The 26,102-nt window shown below is 38.3% G+C and overlaps 1 protein-coding gene and 1 long non-coding RNA gene across 4 annotated transcripts in view; one reads left to right on the top strand and one right to left on the bottom strand.

Moving 5' to 3' along the window:
* EPS15 (epidermal growth factor receptor pathway substrate 15) overlaps positions 1-20,944 on the bottom strand; it is a 149,301-nt gene extending 128,357 nt beyond the window's left edge. For 2 of the 3 annotated variants that reach the window (XM_045548048.1, XM_045548050.1), the window contains exon 1: positions 20,793-20,944. In XM_045548048.1, coding sequence (XP_045404004.1) covers positions 20,793-20,825 — 33 coding nt within the window. In that variant the 5' untranslated portion in view covers positions 20,826-20,944. The remainder of the gene's footprint in view (positions 1-20,792) is intronic. The other variant, XM_045548049.1, reaches the window with a different exon arrangement.
* LOC123635663 lies at positions 20,586-24,805 on the top strand. The gene is made up of 2 exons (XR_006734182.1): positions 20,586-20,712; positions 24,336-24,805. It is a non-coding gene; the product is annotated as an uncharacterized LOC123635663 (long non-coding RNA).
* The last annotated feature ends 1,297 nt before the right edge of the window (positions 24,806-26,102 follow it).

Below are 26,102 nucleotides of genomic sequence, written 5' to 3'. Positions count from 1 at the left end.
CCAAGGCGGGTGGATCGCTCAAGGTCAGGAGTTCAAGACCAGCCTGAGCAAGAGCAAGACCCCGTCTCTACTGAAAATAGAAACAAATTTGCTGGCCAACTAAAATATATATAGAAAAAATTAGCCGGGCATGGTGGCGCATGCCTGTAGTCCCAGCCACTCGGGAGGCTGAGGCAGTAGGATCGCTTAAGCCCAGGAGTTTGAGGTTGCTGTGAGCTAGGCTGACGCCACGGCACTCACTCTAGCCAGGGCAACAAAGCAACACTCTGTCTCAAAAAAAAAAAAAAAAAGTTAATAAACCCCCATTTTCCCCAACTAGTCCATAGGATAACAATGTGACTTCCCTACATCTGGGTTTTATGCTTTTATCCTGAAAACCTCAATTCTGCCTGATCATTGATAAATTTATTTATCCAACTCACAAAAGGAACAAAAGAAAAGAAAGACCTAGAGAAATATCCACATACCCATATATTTCAAATGGTTCACAATTTTTTTTTAAGAGACAGGGTCTCACTCTATCACCCAAGCCGGAGTGCAGTGCAGTGGCACAATCATACTTCACTACACCCTCAAACTCCCACCTCAGCCTCCCCAGCCACTGGAACTAGAGGCATGTGCCACCATGCTGGGGTAAACTTTTTTCAGAGCTGCTTAAAAAAAAAAAGAAAAAGAAAACTTTTTTTCGATTTTTTCTTTTTAGAGACAGGGTCTTGCTATGTTGCCCAGTCTGTTCTTGAACTCCTGGCCTCAAGCAATCCTCCCACCTCAGCCTCCTAAGTCGCTGGGACTACAAGCATAAGCCACCGTACCCAGCAGATCATAAATTTTCATGGATGATGTGATGTTAAGTGTATAACTCAGTGGAAGTATATTCACAATGCTGTGTAATGATCACCACTATAGTTGGTCCCCAACACACAATGATTCAGCTTAAGGATTTTTCAACTTTACAATGGTGTGAAAGCCACATTCTTAGTAGAAACCATACTTCAAGTATACATACAACCATTCTTTTTTTCGCTTTCAGTACAGTATTCAATAAATTACCTCAATTACTATGATTTGAATATTTGTGTCCCCCCAAAATTCATGTTGAAACTTAATCTCCAATGCTACAGTATTAAGGTTAGAAGTAATAAAGTCATGAGGGCTCCTCCCATATAAATAGGATTCAGGCCCTAATAAAAGAGTCCTCACAGCACTCTACTTTTTTTGCCCTTCCATCTCTTCTGCAATGAAGACACAGCATTTGGCCGGGCACGGCGGCTCACGCCTGTAATCCTAGCACTTTGGGAGGCCAAGGCAGGTGGACTGCTCGAGGGCAGGAGTTCGAGACCAGCCTCAGCAAGAGCGAGACCCCATCTCTACTAAAAATAGAAAGAAATTATCTGGCCAACTAAAATATATATATATAAAAAATTAGCTGGGCATGGTGGCGCATGCCTGTAGTCCCAGCTACTCAGGAGGCTGAGGCAGGAGGATCACTTAAGCCCAGGAGTTTGAGGTTGCTGTGAGCTAGGCTGACGCCACAGCACTCACTGTAGCCCGGGCAACACAGCGAGACTCTGTCTCAAAAAAAAAAAGAAAAAAAAGAAAAAAAAAGATACAGCATTCGTCCATTTTTGCCCTTTTGCCATGTGAGGATACAGCAAGAGGTACCATCTTGGAAAGATAAATCAGCCTTCGCCAGACACCAAATCTGCTGACATCTTGATCTTATACTTCCTGGCCTCCAGAACTGTGAGAAATAAATTTCTGTCATTTTGATTTGATGTGATATCACACAGAAATGCTGCACTCCTACACAAATCTTCTTTCAGTAATTCACATTGCTGATTCTGTTCTTTATAAAATTTAACTATCTGTTCTCACAGGGAAAAGTTTTGGCTAACACCTTTCCCTATGATAACCAAGACTCTTAAAATGATATGGCAAATCTACACTCATCATTCAACGTTAGTATGTTACAGAAACTGAAGATGCTGTGTTGCACACATATAGTTACTAATACTTATAAATTACTGCAAAGTGTCACTTAAAATAGTACCTTGAGCACAGAGATTTTGCTGATGCAAGATACAATGTAAAGAAATGAGAGCATGTACATCTGTTAATACATTTTTTTAAGCTGTACAATAAACCCTTCCTGTTTTCCTGTATGGAAGGTGAACTGTCTGTACATATACTCACTAAATTTACCAAATTCAGTCAACTTCACAACATTTATGTTGAAAGTTGTTGAAGATATCTATTCCCCGTGTCCTGTTCATAAGAGTGCCTAAAAGTAATGCTTCGTAACAAAGAAAATCTTCTATTATGACCCGAATGAAGTATAAAACCTGCCCCGAGACAGTAGTATCAGGTGACTCATCCAAAGCAATTAAATAATATGTATTTTCCTTTTGCAGTATTGCATGAAGTTGTTAAGTTGAAGGCTAATTCATGCTGCTGATCAGTTATGGTTCTCCTTGAAAGAGATAGTTGTTTGTACTTTGAAATATTATTGGGGTCTAAGCATCCTATAACTTTAACAATGTATTCTTTCACAATTTTTGCATCACTGAATGGCTTCCCTTTTTTCCCGAGTATATAAGCTACTTTATAAGTTGCTTCAGTGGCATTATTTCCAGGTCTTATTGCTGCTTGAAAAAATTGTCTTTGCTTTTGCTTTTCATCTTTTAATTTCTACGATACAATCTTTTGCACCTCTCCCTCTAATTTAAAATATTTGTGGTCCTTATAAGTGTTATAATGCTAATGAGCACTGAATTTCTGTAATGTTGATACTGTAGTATCACAAAGCAAGCAAATCATCTTTAGCAGAAACAAGATAATATTGCAATTCCCAATCCTCGTTAAAAAATCTGTTTTCTTCCTTCAGCATTCTTAGTCTTCTTTGACATGATAGGCTGTTAAGCTCACAGAATTAAAAAATACTGTCAAGCTTTGCAACTATTCATAAATTCCACTTCAAACAGAAACACAGTGCACTGTTGTCAAAACCTGGTAACAGACTGGCATACTCGACCCCCATAAACACTTGCCAACCAGCCTCCTGCAGCAGTGGTGCCAGTCAGGTAGGGGAAGTTAGAACTCAATCATGCATGTAGCAGCCATCAATTTAGCCCTTATGGCTTACTAATATTCTAATTGTACTAGTCAATCTGGGAAGATTATTTCATTGAAACTTATTCTTTTTTTTTTTTTTTTTTGAGACAGAGTCTCACTTTGTTGCCTGGGCTAGAGTGAGTGCCGTGGCATCAGCCTAGCTCACAGCAACCTCAAACTCCTGGGCTTAAGCGATCCTACTGCCTCAGCCTCCCAAGTAGCTGGGACTACAGGCATGCGCCATCATGCCCGGCTAATTTTTTTCTATATATATTTTTAGTTGGCCAGATAATTTCTTTCCATTTTCAGTAGAGACGGGGTCTCGCTCAGGCTGGTCTCGAACTCCTGACCTCGAGCGATCCACCCGCCTCGGCGTCCCAGAGGGCTAGGATTACAGGCGTGAGCCACTGCGAAACTTATTCTTTGGTATTTTAAATATGTTCATTTTTAAAATAAAATAAAAATATGTAAGAGGAACAAAAATGTATTAATAAAAATAAAAGGATTTGTTCTGTAACATTTGGATTCAGTCAAAAGGCCGTACTTAAGGACCCAGAAGGCCACACATGGCCTTAAAGCCACAGGTTCCCCACCCCTATGCTTATAGTTAACAACAGTGTACACTTAGAAATTGTTTTAAAAGGTAAATCTCAGGCCAAGCACGGTGGCTCACACTTGTAATCCTAGCACTCTGGGAGGCCAACGCAGGAGGATCACTTGAGGTCAGGAGTGCCAGACCAGCCTGAGCAAGAGACAGACCCCCCGTCTCCACTAAAAATAGAAAAAATTAGCCAGGCAGGAGGCTAAGGCAGGAGGATCGCTTGAACCCAGGAGTTTGAGGTTGCCGTGAGTTAGACTGACAACATGGCACTCTAGCCCAGCGACAGAGCAAGACTCTGTCTCAAAAAAAAAAAAAAATTGTAATAGAAAATATTTTCATTTATTAATCACTTTTACCACAGGCCAGGTACTATTCTCAGCACTTTACTTGTATCATCTCATTTAATCTTCACAACTCTATAAAGTAGGCACTCTTACTCACATCTTACATATGTGGAATCTGAAATACAGAAAGATTATTACACTTGATCTTAGCTAAAAGGTCAAGAAGTGATAAACAGAGAGATTAAATGAGTTCTCTAAACTTACACAGCTAACAAATGGTAGAACTAGAATTCTAAGCCATGCAGTACTATGTCAGAACTCATTAACTACTGTCCAAAAGCATAGAAAACTGGCAACTCTCTGGGTTTTGTTTCCTTATAGACTTAAAAAGAAGGGAAGGGAAAGGAAGGAAAAGGGAGGGGAGGTAAAATGTCTACTATAAACAGGCTTTGTGAATATCACATGTTCCATAAACCTAAAACCTTGTATGTTTTACTCATTAGCAGCATTATTAGTTTTGTTTTTAAGAGGAACTACATTTACCATGCAAAAGGCTAAGTAAACTTCCCACCCCCAGTTTCTGGTTCTTTTTCAGAGTTAGGTCCCAAGTGGGATCTAAGAATCTACATTTCAAACAAGTCCTCAAGTTATGCTGATGGTATGAGGACCACCCTCAAAAATCCCTGAGCAACATAACCAAAATGTGAATTTAAAAACCTCTTTCAAATAACAGTAGGTTTTATTTCATGGCTAAACTACATACTTTCAAGGTACTGAATATACATATGTACACTCTCCCCCAAAAAATCAGGAACAAGATAAGGATGTCCATTCTTGCCACATATTCATTATTATCTTGGAGGTTCTAGCCATGGAAATTAAACAAGAAGAAGAAATAAATGGCATCCAGATTGGAGTGGGGAAATAATAGTATCTCTATTTGTTAAGTGACATGATCTTATATACAAAAAAATCCTAAGGAATCCACTAAAAAACAATTAAAACTAATAAATATGTTCAGCAAGGTAAGATACAAGATCAATATACAAAAATTGTATTTTTATACACTTTCAATGAACAATCTGAAAAAATTAAGAAGTCAATTCCATTCACAGGAGCATCAAAGTTTTATTTAAACAGCTCATCTCATAATTTATTTGTTATAAATTTAACAAAAGAAGTACAAAACTTATTATATTCTAAAAACTACAATACAATGAACAAAATTTAAAAAGATATAAATAAAATGGGAAAACATCCCATGTTAATGGATAGGAAGACTTTGTTACGATGACAATACTCCCCAAACTAATTCAACACAATCCTTACTCTAAAATTCACATGGAATTGCAAGGAACCCAGAATAGCCAAAGCAATGCTGAAAAGAGAAAAGCAAATTTAGAGGATTAGCATGTCCTGATTTCAAAACTTACTACAAAGCAAACAGTACTCAAGATAGTGTTGTACTGCACAGGACAGACATATAGATCAACAGAACAGAATTAAGAGTCAGAAATAAACCCAGTCAAGTGATTTTTGACAAGGGTTCCACGAACCACTCAATGTGGAAAGAATAGTCTTTTCAACAAATGGTGTTGAAACACCACACCACAAGCACAAGACATCCACAAGCAAAAGAATGAAGCTGGACCCTTACTTCATACTACACCATATATAAAAATTAATTCAAAATAGAGAAAAGGCCTAGATATAACAGCTAAAACTATAAAACCCTTAGAAGAAAACATAGAGATAAATCTTCATGACCTTGGATTTGCCAAAAGATGGCACCAAAAGCATAAGCAACAAAAGAAAAAACAGATAAATTGGATTTCATCAAAATTAAAATCTTCAAAGTGCTTCAAAGGACACCATTAAGAAAGTGAAAAGAAACCCATGGTCTGGGAGAAAATATTTGCAAATCATATATTTAATAAGAACTTGTATCTATAATATATAATTCTTACAACTCAACAATAAAAAGACAACCCAATTTTAAAATGGGTAAAGGACATAAACAGACATTTCTCCAAAGAAAATATGCAAATGGCTAATAAGCACACAAAAACATACTTGACATTAGTTATCAGAGAAATGAAAATAAAAAACAATCATACCACTTTACCTCCATGAGAATGGCTAGAATCAAAAAGTTAGAAAATAACAATCATTGGACAGGATGTGGAAAAATTCTCACCCTTGTACATTGCTGGTAGAAACATAAAACGGTGCAGCTGCTTTAGAAAACAGCAGTTTCTCAAATGATTAAACACTGAGTTTCCATATGACTAGATATATTCCCAGGAGAAATGAAAATACATATCCACACAAAATGTTTATAGTAGCATTATTCATAATTGCCAAAAGGTAGAAACAACCCAAATGTCCATCAATGGACAAATAGATAAACAAAATGTGGTATAACCACACAATGGAATAGCATTCAAAAAAGGAATGAATTATTGATACTTGCTCCAACTTGGACAAACCTCAAAAACATTATGCTAACTGATAGAAGCCAGTCACAAGACTCTACGTATTATATGATTCTATTCATATGAAATCCAAATTGGGAAATCTATAGAGGTAAAAAGTAGATTAATAGTTGCTAAGGGCTGAGGGAAGCATGTGAAACAGACATGTGATAGCTGAGGGGTACAGACTTTCTTTTAGCAGTAACAAAAATACTCTAAAACTGACTGAAGTGATACCTGCACCTATCTAAGAATAGACTAAAAACCATTGAACTATATACTTTAAATGGGTAAACTGTATGATATGTGAATGTCTCAAGCTGTTTATAAAGTAAAAAGTAAAAATTTGTAAAGAGAAACAGGATTTTTCCTCCTGTTTTCACTTGTCCTGGCTTAATCCAGCACCATTGTGCTTCTTGAGGGGCTATGCCTGAGGATGTGGGGCAGAGAGGCAGGATCAAAATTGAGATGAATCAAGGAACATGCTGATGGGTCTCTGGCTCTCTGCTGCAGAGATAATGTAGGAGCTCTTGGCACGGCTGGCCATAGGTATGTGATTCCAGAGGAGTCTGAGAGTCTAATAGGATAAGCTGACTTTTAATTCAACGAACCGTCTTCTGAAACATGCTTTGCCACAATGAGGGAATTAAGAAGGAAAAAACAATTATACCTTCAGAGATATTGGGAAAAGATACATGGGTCTTTAGAAGATAATTACTCAAAATATGCAGGGAAGGTAGAATAAAATTGAAGGATGGTTTTCTTAGAGAACATCATTTGTCAGATTCCTATAACAAGGATCTAGTCTCAGTCAGTAAGAAGGATAAGACATCAATTTAAAAAGAGCCCCAATCAAAGCAACATGAAATATGCAGAACTGAACCAAGAACAAACATCAAATTTATGGTGAAGCTTGGGTGAAGAAGGGTGAAATCATTGATGCTTTACGAAAAGTTTATGGGGACAATTAACTTCTTTTAAGAAAGGATGAGATGATGTTGAAAGTGAAGCCCACCATGGCAGATACCAATTTGTGACAAAAAAATTCATCTTGTTCATGTCCTGATTAAAGAGGACCAACAATTAACAGCAGAAACAATAGCCAATACCATAGACATCTCAACTGGGTTAGGTTACAAAATTCTGAATGAAAAATTAAAATTGAGCAAACTTTCCACTCAATGGGTGCCAAAACCATTGTGCTCAAATCAGCTCCAGATAAGAGCAGAGCTTTCAATGGGAAGTTTAAACAAGTGGGATTAAGATCGTGAAGCATTTCTTCAAAGAATTGTAATAGGAGATGGAATGTGTACAGGATTTACCAGTATAATCCTGAAGACAAAGCATAATCAAAGCAATGGCTACCAAGAGGCAGAAGTGGTCCAGTCAAAGCAAAAGAGGATTCATCAAGGGCAAAGGTCATGGCAAGTTTTTTTAGGATGCTCAAGGCATTCTGCTTGTTGACTTTCTGGAAGGCCAAAGAATGATAACATCTGCTTATTATGACACTGTTTTGACAGAGCTAGCCAAAGCTTGAGCAGAAAAACACCCAGGAAAGCTTCACCAGAGTCCTTCACCAGGACAATGCTCCCGCTCCTTCCTCTCATCAAACAGGCAGTTTTACTTGTAAGAGTTTCAACAGGAAATCATTAGGCATCCATCTTACAATCCTGATTTAACTCACTCTGATTTCTTTTTGTTTTCTAATCTGGAAAAAGTCTTTAAAGGCCACTCATTTTTCTTTCAGTTAATAATACAAAAAAGACTACATTGACATGGTTCAATTCCAGGACTCTCAGTTCTTTAGGGATGGACTAAATGGCTGGTATTGCTTACAAAGGGTCTTGAACTTGATGGAGTTTATATTGAGAAATAATATCTGTATTTTTTTATTTTTATCTTTTAATTTCATTTTTCCATGAACTTTTTGAAGTTCCCTTGTATATATGCACCCTGTATTAAGGAGGAAAATTCTTGTGACTACTTATGTTGACTTAATGTTGCCTTAAGTTAATTTTCTATTTCTTAATTTTTTTTTTTTTTTTTTTTTTTTTTTTTTTTTTTTTTTTTTTTTTTTTTTGAGACAGAGTGTCACTTTGTTGCCCGGGCTAGAGTGAGTGCCGTGGCATCAGCCTAGCTCACAGCAACCTCAGACTCCTGGGCTTAAGCGATCCTACTGCCTCAGCCTCCCTAGTAGCTGGGACTACAGGCATGAGCCACCATGCCCGGCTAATTTTTTTGTATATATATTTTTAGTTGGCCAGATAATTTCTTTCTATTTTTAGTAGAGACGGGGTCTCACTCTTGCTCAGGCTGGTCTCGAACTCCTGACCTCGAGCGATCCACCCGCCTCGGCCTCCCAGAGCTAGGATTACAGGCGTGAGCCACCGCGCCCGGCCGTATTTCTTAATTTTTACAAACATAAAAGTTGATATAAACTTTGTTTATAGCCCTTAACGAAAAGATCTATAAAATAAATCCATTCAAAAACTAAAACAGTAATGGAATGGATGCTACTGTTTTACTGAAGTCTAAACATGATATCACTGGCTGCTATGGAATTGGTTGCATGCATACTGTCTCGAGCCTTGTGATGATTATCTTGTCCAGAATTTTACACTTTGCAGCCCTCAGGATTATTGAAATGAAGGGAGGGGGATCTGAATTTGCAAAAGAATATCTTTGGACTGTCTGCAAATACTACTGAATTCTGCATTAACTTCTCTCCAAACACTTGTCTAACTCCAGTGAACAGTTTAGTGTCTTGAAACTAGCATTCTTTGAGAAAAGCTTCACTTTTTATTTGATCCAGGATCAGGCTTGGTTAGTAGTTAACTAAATTGAATTAAAGGTTGACTATTTTATGAACTAAAAAAAAAAAAAAGGCAGAAAGTTCAAAGTCTATTAATAACTAAACAATTTTTAAATATTTTATAAATTCAGTATCTCTAGAGCTTTCTGGAAGTGCACAATGGCTCATATTGTTTAATGCAGATATAATTTTTAAAATTAATTTGGACACATGGAGTATTTTAAAACTAGGACTACAAATCAACTCAGTAAATTTACAATTTGCAGAATATACTTTCCTTTCCACATACCCTCATAATTAGTACCTAAAAATATTCAATTTTAAATACTTATCAACATTTAAATATTTGTGTCAATTACACACTTATTTAAAAAACAATGTTTTGTGAGGTTTTCCTTATGAGGGTTTTTTGGAGGAGGTTATAGTAAAATAAGTCTTGTCCACTTTAATCTACGAATACTGTTACTGTTAAAATTCCTGTGCTAAGGAAGAAATTAGTCATAAAAATCTGTTAGGGTATAAAGAAGAAAACTTGCCAAACACAGAGACAAACCAGGACATTTCAAGCAAGTATGGCTCAAAGTAGAGTCAAAAGAGTTACATTTTTTAACTGTTCTAAAGTACCAGATGGTCCAGAATCCACCCCCAGATATTACAAGGCTCTGCATCAAAGTGTGCCAGGAAAAAAACAAAACAAAACAAAACATAGAACAGAATAAGAATGAAAGCAACACAGACTACAGAAAATGAAAACTGCGTATAAACTGAAACATTTCATTTTTCTTCAAGCTCACAACTTTTAATGCCAATTTCCCATGGTAAGTGAACTTTTACAAACTATAACCAGCCTTTGCAACCAAATTAAATATACTCATCTTAATTCTTTCAATATTTTTTAGATTATTGTTCCTAAGTTAATTATTGCTCCTAAGTTAATTATTGCTCCTGAATGCCTCGCCATTGAAGATCTTAAAAATATAAACTAAAAAATGACTCAAGTTTGGTTTCAAAACTCAAAGGTACACATAGAAAAATAACTCAATTATACAGTAAGTACCACATTTAACTCTATAGAAAAGAATTCAGGAAAAGTTATTTGCAACAGTATTCATCACAATTGATACATACATAAAATATCTGTACCACATAAGGGCCTAATTAAGTAGACTATAAAGCACCCAATTAATATATTCCAAGGATAGACATTAAAAAGATGCTTATGAAGACCACATAGAAAAACACCTATAATGTTAAACTGAAGAAAACACAATACAAAATTATATATATACACATACATATGTATATGTGTGAGAGAGATTACAACCATGTTCAAAAAAAGTAAATAACTAAAATTTAAAGAATGATGTGGATGGTGATCCATCTTCTTACTATTTTTTTGCATGTTCCAAGTTTTCTTGAATGAGTAAAGAATATTAGAAATAAAACAACATTTAAATAAATATTTATGTGAATTCTGAACATAAGTATCAATAATAATAAAAACAATTCTATTTACTGAATGTCTCCTATATCCCAACAACGTATAAACATCATACATAAGCAAATGAAAGTTTAGAGTTTAAGTAATTTGCCATGGTCACCCAAAGATAGTACAAATGATGGAACCAGAATTCAAATCCATGTTTGTGTACTAAGTTCTACTTGCCACTATATAAAACCTCTCTCAGTATCCCTGGGATGAGAATCCTGATACTGTGCTAAAATAAATACACAAAATATTTTACATACTAAAAGATAATGGATGTTATATCCCACAATGTGGACCCTATGCACCAAAACAAAATTTTCATTGAATCAAATGTTCCTACAGTTTTATGTTGTCCTAGTAAGTAAAATTTAAATGGCATCTAAAGTTATCAACCCTGGATACTATAAAACCACTAAAAAATTAAAAACTAAATTATTGCCAAAAGTTCCATGATAATCACAGAATACTCACCCAGCACCCCAGTGCCTCACTTCTATCATCTTTCATCACAGTACTTAACCACAGAAGAAAGTCAGTGTTTATCTCCCTAAAAAACTAAAACTTGACAGCGAGTGTCATGGTCTTATTCTCTTTCTATGTCCAAGGCCTACCCTAGTAGTGACACACAGGAGGCATTCCGTAAATCTTTTCTGAAATAAAAGAGAATCAACCAGCAATACTAGAAGCACCCTTAACACATGTAAGTTTCGTATTTTTAATATATGCATAATGATATATGTGTTATACCTATAGAATATAAGATAGAATGAAGTTATCAATAACTCTTAGTATCAGCAACCTATCAAAATTCAAAATGAGTGTAACATTCATAAAAATTAACAGCTCTATAAATAACTAAAATCTATCAACTAACCTAAGACATTCTGAATTCAAAACCTAAGATCAGTCATTATTTTATGCTAGTTCTCAAAAATGTTTATATCTGGAGCATCAGAAATCTTTAGAACTAATGGTTCCAGGTTTTATTGAATAAAAAAGTTTGTTTCTTAGGATATTTCTCTCTGATAAATACTGTCATTAGCAATAAAATACTGAAGAAACTCTAAGTCCAAATAATCATATCTAAGAGAATATTAGCTAAAAAGTAAATATTGGTATGATGTACTCTAACCTAAACAAGCTTAGGTTTTCATGAGCAATAAACTTAAAAGGTTACAAAATATAAAACTACCTTCTACTATGTCTATAAAAACCCTCCACTACAATTTGGTACAACAATCACTTTCTAGAGATGTGGCCTATGCAATAAGTTGATTTTCACATAAGATACTGTAGCCTAGAACATACATTCAGTTATAACCAAGAAATGGCACCACAATGAGGTCCATCAGAGCCATTCTCTCCTTAAAAATGCAGATTCACTCAATACTGAGTTGTTTAGACTAGTGGGTTATAATCCTGGGTCTACAACTTAGCAGTAGTTTGACCCTGAACAAATTACTTCACTTCTGTACCTCAGTTTTCTCTTTTTGTAAAACAGGGATATAAGGATCACCAGGTTGTAAAGATTATTGAAAGGTTCAAAAGGCTGTAAAGATTATTGAAAACAGTACCTGACACATCATAAGTGCTCAGTAAGTATTAATTATTGCTATTATTATTCCACTATTGACCTCTTCTTTCTCACACATACACACATACACACTCTTACACACATACAACCCACCCCCTGCCGCAGACCAGTACCAGTCCCTGGCCTGTTAGGAACCAGGCTGTGCAGCAAGGGGTAAGCCTCAGGCCAGCAAGCAAAGCCTCACCTGTATTTACAGCTGCTCCCCACCCCATCGCTCGCATGGCTCCCCATCGCAGGAATCACTGCCTCAGCTCCACCTCCTGTTAGATCAGCAGCAGCATTAGATTCTCATAGTGCTAGCCCTACTGTCAACAGCACATGTGAGGGATCTAGGTTACATGCTCCTTGTGAGAATCTAATGCCTGATGATCTGAGGTGGAGCTCAGGCGGTGATGCTACCACTGGGAAGCAGCTGCAGATACAGATATCATTAGCAGACAGGTTTGACGACACAATAAATGTAACGCGTTTGAATCATCCAGAAACCATCCCGCACACCCTGCTCTGTGGAAAAATTGTCTCCTATGATACCAGGCCCTCGTGCCAAAAAGGTTGGGGGGACCACTGCTCTAGCAGGTATATTATTCTGCTCCTGAAATTTAAAAATCTAGATTTGGCAGAAGCTCTAAGAAAAAAGACTGATAAATTTAAACATATAAAACTTAAGTATTTCTACATAATCAAAAAATGCCCAAGCACCACATGTACTCACCATCAAATTGGTACTAACTGATCAACACTTAGGTGCTCACATGGAAGTAATATTCATCGGTTGCCAGGCAGGTGGGAGGGGGGTGGAAGGGATGGGTAAACCCACAACTAATGGGTGAGGAATGCACTGTATGGGGGATGGGCATGCTTGTAGCTCTGGCTTGCGCGATGCAAATGCAATATATGTAACATATGTAATACATGTAAAATGTTGTACCCCCATAGTATTCTGAAATATCAAAAAAAGAAATAAATTGAAAAAAATGCCAAAACCAAAATTTTAAAGAGAAAAAAATTTTTGCATAGAATTTTGCAAAGAAGTGTAAATTTCCTAACACACAAAGAGCTCTTATAAATCTGTAGGACAGAAGACCAAGAGCCCAACAGGATAATGGGCAAATAAACAGGCAGTTTACAAAAAAAGAAATACAAATGGTTTCTAGAAAAAAGAAAATAAGTTCAACCTTACCCATAATTAAAGAAATGACAAAACAATAAAATATCATTTTTATATATATATATATATATATTTTTGAGACAGAGTCTCATGCCTGGGCTAGAGTGCTGTGGTATCAGCCTAGCTCACAGCAACCTCAAACTCCTGGGCTCAAGCCATCCTCCTGCCTCAGCCTCCTGAGTAGCTGGGACTACAGGCATGCACCACCATGCCCAGCTAATTTTTTCTACATATTTTTAGTTGTCTGGTTAATTTCTTTCTATTTTTTAGTAGAGATGGGGTCTCGCTCTTGCTCAGGCTGGTCTCGAACTCCTAACCTTGAGCAATCCACCGGCCTCGGCCTCCCAGAGTGCTAGGTTACAGGCATGAGTTACTACGCCCCGGCCCAAAATATCATTTTTATATATTGGATTGACAATGATCAAAAAGTTTGATAATATACTATGTTGCTGAAGCTGTGGAAGAAATGGCACTCCTAAACACTGTTGCTGGTACGTTTCTGAATGCAAATTAGCAGTATCTACACAAATTAAAAATATCCATTGGCCCAACAATTACACTAACTAGAAACTAATCCATATACTCACACGAGTGCACAAAGACATGTAAAAGAATATTCACTGCAGTATTCTTGGTAATAACAAAAGGTCAAAAACAATATAAATCATTAGTTGGCTTGTTAAATAAATAATGGTACATTCATATACAGGAACACCATGAAGTTTTGAAAATAACAACAAAGATCTAAATGTACTGATCTAGGACAATCTCCTAGGTCAGTTAAGCAGCCTACTCAAAACAATATATATATATCACACATACATCGTGTGTATATGTATACACACACACACTATATATATATATATATATATACACATATATATATATATGCACACTTTTTTATATATATACACAGACTATTACTGGAAATACACACAAGAAACTGGCAAGAATGGCTGCTTCTGGAAAAGGGACTGAGGCCCTAAAGCAGGAAGGAGACTTTTCACTAGCATTCTTTGATTTTTTTCTAAACATGGATTTCTGCTGACTCTCTTATTTACAACCTATAAAACTTAAGTCCCTAATTCTGAGTCTCAGTATCCTCCAATTTGAAACGATGATAATAACAGCCTAGTTCACTGCTGATTGTGATGATCAAATGAAAGAACATAAAATGCTTCGTAAATTATAAAGCAGCATACAAAATTATAAATTAGTCCTCTAACTGAATTCTCCAAACCAATTATAATAATTATTATCATTTCTCTGAGCAATTTCTCTAAACCCAAAGATGAGAACATTTAAAATGAAATCTAAGTGTAGATATTTTACACAGCTACTGATTTTAATTTAAATGAGTAAATTTTCAAAAATGTTGCCATACAGAAATGCTAAATCAGTTGATTACAGAAGGAATACATACTCACTGTTGAAAATAAGGTAATAAAAACTATAATCATGCTATTATAAAATCTTAGAGTTTTTTCTTCCAGTCTTTTTTTTTTTTTTTTTTTGAAACAGAGTCTTGCTCTGTCGCCCAGCGAGGAGTACAGTGGCGTCATCACACCTCACTGAACCTCAAACTCCTGGGCTCAAGTGATCCTCCTGCCTCAGCCACTACCACCCCATCCCCCAAGTAAATGGAACTACAGGTGTCGCCCAGCTAATTTTTTTCTATTTTTGATAGAGACAGGGTCTCGCTCTTGCTCAGGCTGGTCTCTAACCCCTGACCTCAAGCAATCCTCCCGCCTTGGCCTCCCAGAGTACTAGGATTATAGGCATCAGCCACCACACCTAGCCTTCCACTCTTTTTTCTATGCATGCTCAACTGGGTTAGATCATTTGTCTAAATAAAAATATTCCACTTTACTATAATACAACATTCAGATTATAACATTCCTCAGATTATTATTAATACAAGCTCCTAATAATTTTTTAAAAAGTCATTATTTGTTGATGAGGGTTCAACTGCTTTAAAATGAAAATCCATCATATGGGTCTAATAAACTCTGTCTAGATTAACTTTCCATTTGTTATTTCTACCAATTCTCCAAGTAATCATATATCTATCTCTCTTTCTCTCAGACCATTTTGGTTTCTAGACTTTCAATTTTATTAAGCCCAAAACTCACAAAACAAAGATGTTTATAAAGTGTTTTTAATTCCTTGAAGAACAAGTAAAACATTTTAGATTGAGCTCTTAAAATCAGACCATTAGAATTAACAGAGATTCAGAACTACGACTAGTTACTAAAGATGCTCAATCTTTTTCTGCTACATGTTATTAATACTATGTTACTAGCTTTCTGTCTGAAAATAGAGTGAAAACAAAGAAATACACTTTTAAGATTATTCCTGGGAGACTCTCTATTGGACAAACCCAACTGTTTCTAATTAATTTTAACTATGACAAACTCTCCCAAGTGCTGAACATTCCAAGCCATCTTTGAGAATGGTTTGGTTAGATATCTCTGAAGGAAGCACAGATTTCCTGAGTACACTGCACTATAATTACAGGCAAAAAAGAAAAATATCATTAATGTGCCTTTCCCATAGTAGGAACTCACATATCTGCCACGGTGAGTAAAATATTCCTTTTCTGCTTCTGAGAACATGTTGTAATTTTCAAACTCTGCCCTATATTTAATGTCATAATTGTTAAAACAGACCACTAAGGTGATACACTTATTAGCACACATTGTGTATTTTCTTTAAAAATGAAACTGAAAATAAACACTATAAACTATGAAATTATAGGAGTTTTTTCTCTGATTTCTAAATTTTCTGTAATACAGTTATAGCACTCTTGCAATTAAAAAAAAAAAAAGCATTGCCCAGGCACAGTGACTCATGTCTGTAATCCCAGCCCTTTGAGAAGCCAAAGCAGAAGGATCACTTGAGGCCAGGAGTTCAAGACCAGCCTGGCCAACATAGCAAGACCTCATCTCTACAAAAAAATTTAAAAATTAACCAGGCATAGTGGCACATGTCTGTAGTCCTAGCTACTAGGGAGGCTGAGGCAGGATGATCAATTGAACCCAGGAATTCAAGATTACAGTGAGCTGTGATCATGCCACTACACTCCAGCTTGGGTGACAGACTCTGGACTCTAGAGACCCTGACTCTAAAATATAAAATATAAATATAAATAAATAAATAAATAAAAGCAATAAAAGGAAAAGTACTTTTATACCACCTATTGTTTTAGACCATCTACTAGGATTTTTTTATTAAGTTCCTTTTTAAGGGCTTCTCTATTATTAAAAAAAGAATCCTCACTAAACTAAAACAAGAAAACTTCAGTATAAAGCCGAACTGCTGGAAGAATATTTAAAATACTCATATCACATCTCAGTAAAATAAACCTTTATCATCAAGAGCACTAATTGTGCACACACAGTTGTATCATCAAGATACCATCAAAAGCACTGGAGATACAGAGGCAAAAGAGATGACTTATCCTCAAGAAGTTTACTACCTAATTAAAACCAGGCATAATGAAAAAAGGAATCAATAACAGAAAGGAGCATTGGACATGCCAAGCATCTAGTACACAGAGAACTATAGCATAACTGTCAGCTTTTCAAGTCCTACAGACCTTGGTTTAAATCTTAGCTCTACCACATACTGGGTTATGTAAATTACTTCCCTCATTTGTAAAATGGATTGTTAGATTAACAGAAGTAAAATTCTTGGCACATAAGTAACACTCAGGGAAGCAAATAGTATTGTGGTTATTATTAGGGATACAGGCATAAGAAAAAGAAATGGACAATTGGAAAAGTTTAAAAAAGAGAAAGTATTAAGTATCTTTTTTTGTAATCTATAAGCAAAAATCAAGATCTTTCTCACTCATGTTTTACTTCTTATTCACAAGAAGAAAACAGAACATCTAGCCAAAAAAACTGAAATCAGAAAACACTAAGGCTGTACAGCACTAAAGTATCCTGAGAAAGTCACCACTAGATCTACTAATCATAGAATATGATCTATAAAACAGAATGTTAGAGTTGGAAAGGTCCTTAGACCAGCTAATTCAAATTTCCCTACCAGAATAAAAGTTCCATGTTTTGTTTCCAAGCTCCAATAATTATCTATTTTGTTCATTCATAATCCTCACTACACAGAATAATTCCTAGCACATAGTGAATACTCAACAAATATTTGTAGAATGAATTTTAAAGTTAAGAAAACAGGCCAAGAGATTTAACCCAAACCCACAGAGTTAGCTGTTCACACAGCTGGGACTGGAATTAATGCTATGTTAGTCTAGTATTCTATCATCTAAAGAAGCTAGAACATAATAATTTATGTATCTTATTTTGGTGGCTGGCGTGCTGGCAGGCAGAGAAAGAGGAAGGAAGGCATAAACTAAAACATTTTTCACACTTTTCCCCAAACTGTCAGTACTGCAAAAAGGCAAAAATTATAAACAAGATAATCCCAGCACAGTGCCTAGTACATAACAGGTACTTTAAAAATATTTGTTGAATAGGCCAGGCCCAGTGGCTCACGCCGGTAATCCTAGCACTCTAGGAGGCCAAGGCAGGATGATTGCTTGAACTCGGGAGTTCTAGACCAGCCTAAACAAAAGTGAGACCCATCTCTACAAAAAATAGAAAAATTAGCTGGGTGTGGTGGTGCATGCCTGTAGTCCTAGCTACTCGGGAGGCTGAGGCAGGAGGATCACTTGAACCAAGGAGTTTGAGGCTGCAGTGAGCTATGATGACACTGCTGCACTCTAGCCAGGGTGACAGAGCAAGACTCTGTCTCCAAAAAATATATATACATATATATATATATTTGTTGAATGAATGAATGAACTTACTTCAAAATCATCATCATCTCATGACCAGGGGCAGAAACTAACTTCAGCATCTGTTTAATCTTCATAACTGTCATAGAGCCCTTTAGAATTTTCAGTCATTTATCCAACAGTTATTAATCATTTTCTTCCAGACAGGCACTGAGTGATAGAGATGAGTTAAAAGATGTCCCTGCCCTGAAGGATCTCTCACTCTTTACGCCTACCCCTACGTGTAAGGGTGTGTGTTGGGAGGGTGGAGGGGAGAAACACAGAGGGTGATATAAACAGATCAATAATGAATGTGAAACTAAGATGCATTGTTATCTGTTTATTGGGCTCAAGCAGTTAAAAAATTAAAATTAAATTAAATTAAAAAAACATAAATCTGCAAAGTTTTGAAATAACAAGGAGGCACGTTAGGGTATACTAACAACTGGGAAGGTTCTTTTTTCCTGTGCCTTTACAATGTATCTTATGCCTCTTTGTGTCTTAAAATCAAAATATTCTAAATTCACTTATTTGAATCATCAATAAAAATTAACCACCAATATATGTTCTCTTATATGTGAGACACTGAGGGATAATACCTACTACTGATTCACTATTTACTCTGTGTACATGTTAATACCTAAATACATAACCACAAGAACATATGTAAATTTTTAAGTGATTATAAAACTGACAGAGCCTGAAGCAATTCTCTAGAAATGAATGATAGTAAATAGAAACTAAAAACATAGTATTACCCAGGAAGAGAATAAAGTACGCACACAACTGAGATGCAATTCTACAGAAGTCTTCAAGAGAACAAAATCTTCAAGAGGGGAAAACTGCCAGAATTGGTCAACAGAGCCAGAAAACAGCCTGCCAACAGGGATCTTATTTAATGCAAGTCACGAACAAGACTCATGGAGAGTAAATATCTAAAAGTCAATGTAGCCATTCCTCAAATTTGAGCTTCAGGAGGACCATCCCAAAGAGATTCATGTAAACCACCACATTCCCTGTTAAAGGATTCTTCCCTGAACAGGACAACCAACACCAAATAAACTGGGAAGCTGGGAAAAAGACTCCACTTAGGAGATTTGTAATTCCTGCAGACTTTTACCTGAGGCAAATATTTTTATGTGAATCTTGGTTCCTAAGAAGACATTTTTACTCCATCTCTTCATCCTAGAGTGCCAGGCAAAACATCCCAAAGCCACTTGATCCTAACAGAAAACTATTGCCCAAATGTATACCCAATACCAGTGTTAAAGTCTTAGAAACACCGACAAATCTAGGCCAAGGAGACTACAAGATGGCAGGGAAACACCACAAGGCAGGCAGGCCCGCTGGGGTGGGTCCCGACTGGAAAGTGCATGGCCGCCAGCCTCTGGAGAGATCGGACTGAGAAGGGGAGGTGGGGGCGAATTTTGGTCAGAGGAGCAGGAAGGAACTGGCAGGTGTCTGTCACCTCGTCATAGTGGACAACGTGGTTAGATTATAGAGGGAGGAACCAAGTTCCCAGAGTGAGTGTTTAGAGGTTTTAGGTGAAGAACAAGGACTCTGGGGGAAGCAAAAGGGCAAGAGGGAAGACCTTGAGAGTAACTTTAGGTGTAGATTCCCCCTGGACACATGCTCGCGGGTCACTCCCAGCACCAGGACTGGCGGAACCGCCACACCTGTTAAAGGGAACCATCTGGACAGCAATTGAGGGAGAGCCCCCAGGGGGTGGAGGGAAGTGGAAGTAGCCGTGAGCAGGCAAAGATTGAATCGGGGGTCTGACGAGAAGATAAACCTGAACAGGAGAAGAGACTGAATTCAGAAGGGGCTAACAGGAGGGACTTGGGTAAGATGAGACTTATTTGGAAGCGAGACTGACTAAACTGCCGGGCAAAGAGGGCTTTCGCCGACTCCAGTGGGCAAAGAGCAGTTCAGACAGGAAAGACCGGCTTAGAGAGGGCCTGCGCGCCCGGCCCGAGGAGGCCACTCTAACCGGGGGCAAGCGCGCCGCCCGGCCCCGAGGGCGAGCTTCGAGCGGGCCAGGGGGCGAGGCTGATCCGCGCGAGCTCAACAGGAGCTCACCTGGGGTGCGCCTGGCCTGGAAGCAGGAAACTTCCTGGGCGGGTGAAAGCGGACTGGGGCGAGCCGGGCCCGACACGGGCTGAGCGACGCTGGGGTCACAGTCCACTCTGGGGCTACTCGGAGGGGCCGGCCGGGGCTGGGCGGTGGGGGCCGCGCGGGGCGGGGCCGGGGGCGCCGACCGAACCGGGGCGGAGTCGCGGCTGCCGCGGCGGAGCTCCGGCTTGGGATGGCGCCCTCCCTCTCTCACACACGCTCTCCTCACACACACCGGCCGCCTGGCCCACGAGCCAAGAGAAGCTGCCCCGGTAAGCGAAGCTCGGGGCGGTGGGGGAGGGAGCCGGGGGCGCCGGCCGGCTGAGCCCGGCGGAGTGGCGGGCGGCGTTACCTGTGTCAGGGAGAGCTGGGCCGCCGCAGCCATGGTGTTTCCATCATGCACGGGAGGGGAAGGAAGGACGGGCAGACGGGGGCTCGGGGCGGGGAGGAGGCGGAGGGAGCGGCCGTAGGCAAGGCCCGGGCTGGCGGGCGGGCGTCTCCCCTAACTTCGACAACTTCCCTCCTCACGCCCGCCCCGCCCCGCCTGGCCCCGCCCGAGCAGGCCGCGGCGGCGCGCAAACCCTGGCGCCGGAGTTTCAGCCGCAGGACCAGAGCCTGCCCCCGGGGCCGCCTGGGAAAGCCCGGCGCGGATATAAATTTAAAGTGGACGGGCTGCGGAGGCGTCTCCAGATTGTCCCGTGAACTTTATAGGCAGGTCACCTACCTTTTCTGAGATTCTGCTTCTGAAAAATGGGGGAAATTATACCCACAGTCCAGGTTGCTTGAAGGACTGAATGAGATAATGACAAAAAATAACAACAGCACTTTCTATGTGCCAGGCTCTGTACTAGGCTCTTTATTTCTGGATTATATGAATGAGGGGACTGAAACACAAATAAGTTATACAAATGAGGAAACTGAGGCACAAATAAGTGTCTTACCCAAGGTCATACCTCTGATTAGATACCTGGCTTAGAATCCAAATTGGACTCCAAAGCCTTTCATTTAACCATCTGCCATTTTATTGAAAAAGAAGACTTTTAAGTCATTCCCTCCCAGAACCAAAATCTACTTGGAAGGGAGAAGGAATACTTTCCTTGCCTGCTGCCTGTCACACTTAGAGAATTCAATAAGAGAATGCTGGGACCGTTCAGGTGCCTGCAGCACTCTCAACTCCTCTTGCAGTCCACCTGGCAAACTCCTCCTCCTTTCTCAAGATACAACTCAAGTGTCACCTCCTTTGCAAAGTATCTTCTCTCCTCCCCGAGTCAGAGTTGCATACGCTCCTTTCTAACCTTTGTTCTCTACTTTATGAAGTCATCATCACCCTAATAACGATTTACACCCATCTACCCCTCTATATTAAGAGCTCCTCAATGGCAATGACCGATTTTGATATATTTCTATATCCCAAGACCATAGCATTGTAGTTTGTGCTCAATAATGGCCTTAGTGCCTGCCTGTATTAAACATAACACATCCTACACTTTCTGATGCTGCCAACCTTCAGTTGGAATAACCAGTTACTTGAAATTCTCATCTTCAAAGCTTTGGCTTATGTGGTGTCTACTTCAAGATGCCTTCTGGGAACTTCACACCCCACTTCCAAGTTGTTCTGATATGAGCTTTATTATACTTTATTATATTTATTATATGACTTTATTATGCTCTGCCTTGTTTTTAAGAGTAGGGGGCTTGTCTGCACCTCACTAGACTGTAAAACTCTTGAGGACAAGGAGCTGACTCACTACTACATCTCTCTCACAGTTTAGCCTAGCACAGAGATGGGATCTTGCTATGTTGTCCAAGCTGGTCTCAAATTCCTGGGTTCAAGCAATCCTCCCACCTTGGCCTCTGGGATTCTGGGATTACAGGCATGAGCCACTGCACCCCGCCAAAATGCTGTTTTAAATTACTCCACTTTGGTACATTTATCAGTTATGACAACAATTCATGTTTCTACTGGCATTTTATATTTTACATTACCACATTTGAGCTTTACGACAGCTCTAAAAGGAAGTAATCATCATACTCACTTTACAAATGAGGTAACTCAGGGTCACAGAGGTTAAGTGATTATACAACTAATACCCAAAGCAGTATAGTATAGTGAAATAAGTAGGGCTCAGACATCAGGAACATCCAGGTTACAATCCTGGCTCTACCATTTACTAGTTGTATGACCTTACGGTTGTTGTGAAGATGAATGAGATAACACATATGAAAGTGCCTAAAGTTGTAGATATACAGATTAAGAAATCTGAAAATCATGGAGCAAATTGCTTTTGGGAGTACAATTTCACTTGCTATTCAAGGGGACTCCTCCAAACCATATGAGAGCCAAGATATTATTGTTAGATGAACAGGGTGGAATTTCTATTGTATAGAGATTCCTGGAAAAGCAGTGTGGGGTAATAAAGAGAATATTGGAGTCAGTGAGTGACCTCAGGCAAACCATTTAACCTATCTGCACCTCAGTTTTCATGTATGAAAATTAGCAAATCAATATGGAAAATACTGAGGAAATATAAGGAATTATTGTTATTATAATTTTTATATGATTTATGTTAGATCAAAAATGACACCTCACCTGGGTGCAGTGGCCGGTCCCTGTAGACCTAGCTACTAGGGAGGCTGAGGTAGGAGGATTGCTTAAGCCCAAAGTTTGAGTTTAGCCTGGGCAACATAGTGAAACCCTGCCTCTTAAAAAAATAAATAACACCTTGTATTTGTATAGTACTTCTTTTCATAGTTTATAAAATGTTTCTGTTTACAGCATCTAGCACAACTCCTGATGTTTAATAGGTACATTACAAAAGTTTGTTCAGTCGAAATGAACACATAATCTCATGTGTAGTTATTATTTGGATCTTCACTTTATCCGCATTTTACAGATTAGAAAATCAAGGAACAAATATTTTATAAATAATTTGTGCAAGTAAGAGCCTGAAAGCAGGCTTGGGTCTTGGTTAACAAAAAATAAAAAGAATCAGACATGCTTAGGAAAGGAAAGACTTGCTTAAGATCATTATATGGGAATTGCTCTACACCCTCTTTCAGACCACCAATAACTTGTAATGGCTTCTTAATTACTTGAATGTGGGGGGGGTGGGAGCAGGAGTTCAGGAATGGAAGTGATAGGCCAAACTCCCCCCAAAAGGCCTAGAACTTCTGAGACTGAATTTTTTTTTTTTAATGACACACCAATGAAAATTTGCAAATGTGTGTCCCAGATCTCATCAAAGCACTGGGTCACATCTCAAATCTATTTTAGGAGAGTAAAATGTAGCTAATGGAAGATATGTTATGATCTAATTCATTGTAACAAGAATGAGCTGCATGGAGCAGACAAAAAGGACTTACCTGTTTTTTCTAGGGCAACTTAATATCTCTGTGTCTCTAAGCCTCATATTCCTCATGTGTACATTAAAGATAATAATATGTACTTCGTAGGGATGGTATAATGATTAGAGCCCGTGCAGACCTATCAAAAAGCCTGGCCTGGACTAGATGTTCAATAAGTTATACCTATAAAATACTATTCTTCAAGATCACTGTTTAACTCTCTACCCCTCAGGAAACCTCCAATAGTTTAGTTGGTTTTGCAGACACATTAGTTACAGTGGGGGCGGCAGGCGCAGGGCTTGAATAGCTGACACACATATCCCTGTCATCAGAAAAGTTCCCTAGGTAAACAAAGCTGTGTTTGATGACTTAAATCTGAATATTAATAACCAAAAATTGCTGCTTTCACGTATATTATTTCATTTAATCCTAAAAACAACCCTATAGGGATTATTTTAATCTTATTTTGCAGAAGAGGAATCTGTCTAAATTCATAATGACAAGATTGAGAATTATGCTCATGTCTTCTGACTCAAATGCTTTTTCCTAGGGCATGTTACTCGTGTCCTGCAGACATTAATCACCCCAAGAAGACTTGATAAAATGGTGCTCATGAACACGGAAAGCTGAAGATGAGGCTCTGGATTTATGATAAACCTGAACACAGGATTAGCCTAAAGAGGAGACCTTGCATCATGAACACCTTTGTCATCAGCCATCTTTCTAGCCTACTCTAACTTCACTCCTCCTCCCCAAGCCACCCTTAGAGGAAATCACAACTAGTTTTATTTTTTTTTATTTTTTAGCTTTTGAAAGTGACTATCCTATCAACTCTTCATGAACACTGCACATCTGCAATGTCAGCGTTTAGAAAATTGAGAAATGCAGGATGATTAATTGAAACTGAAAAAAACTATGAGGAATTCTCTGAATATACAAAGAACCAGTTTATTTGTATGAAACTTTGAGAAGGGCCTTCCATATAAATGGTGTTAAACGATTAAAAAAATTATGCTACAATTGTAATGGTAATCTAGAGCTCATGCTTTCAAGCTGCTGGTTTCATAAATATAGCCCATCATTGTTCGTGTTTGCCCAGGGCAGAAAGAATATGTGAGGCTACACAATAATAACAATTGTGCTACACAAATAACCATCCCTGTGCCAGGGACTGAGCCATGAAAAGAACAAGCAGCAAGAGATTTTTAAATGCCACACACACCCAGGGTGTGATAGGACAGCTCAAAGTTATCATCGTTGCTAACTTTTCAGTGCAGCAAGATGTCCTGGTAAAAGCCTGAATTTAGGACTGGGAAGGCCCAGGTTGGTCCACTCTGGGCTTTGCAGCTTCTTAGTTTTGTGATTTTGGAGAAGTCAGTGAAAATACTAAGCCATAGTTTCCTCTCCTGTAAACTGAAGGTAATAATAACACCTACCTGATCACACTATTATGATGATTAAATGAAGTTACATGTGAAAGCCCAATGCCTGGCACACAGCAGACACTAGGTAAGTATTAACTCTTTTTTCTTCCTACTGGAGAACATATAGGGCTTACATAGCTAGAATACAAAAATAGAAATTGTTTTTTAAAGGATTTTAGTGGTTTTCCAAAGCTCACTTAATGGTTTTTTAAATAAAATTTATTTATCCATTAGTCATATTTATTGAGTATCATAGAGTAAGGGAGAGTATTACATTTATGTCCCCAAAGTGCCATTGGCTTCTAGTGAGAAAGCAAATGCAGTTTTATACTTGCCCTGTTTCCTTACTTTCCTCTCTATCCTTTATGAAGGGTCCTGGAAGATATAAGAAACCAAAAAAGAACACCATAGGAAAGAAAATACTTGCGCTCTTAGCTGCGGGTCCTTTCATCTGAAGATTTCAAAGCATTTTCTCCATAAGTAATTACTAGCTCTGCTTAACATATGTGAATGCTGAGACAACATCAAATTAAGAAGCTTGCCCTGAATCACAAGGCAAGTCAGAGGATGGGCTATAGACAGAACAAAGCCGTCCTGTTTGTCAGCCTTGGGCTCTAAAGTAGGGCACATGAGAGTCAACAGAAGGCTTCATGTAATGAGGAAAAAAGTTTGGGAGGATCCTGATTCTGTACCTTTGAATCAGTGCAGTAATGAGAGCAGGGGCTTCAGAGTCAAATTTGACTTCAAATCTCAGCCCTTTACTGGCTGCATAACTTCAGTTAAATCATAAACTAAGTCTTAGTTCCCTTTTTCTTTAAAATGAGGATATTGTAACTTCTTGGGGTTTGAGGGAAAGTTAAATGATGCAACTTTTGTGAAAGAGCCTAGCTAGC

Source organism: Lemur catta, chromosome 3 (assembly GCF_020740605.2).
Source record: "Lemur catta isolate mLemCat1 chromosome 3, mLemCat1.pri, whole genome shotgun sequence".
Taxonomy (NCBI): domain Eukaryota; kingdom Metazoa; phylum Chordata; class Mammalia; order Primates; family Lemuridae; genus Lemur; species Lemur catta.
Note: the sequence above shows the minus strand (reverse complement) of the source record. Positions and strands in the feature narration are given on the sequence as shown.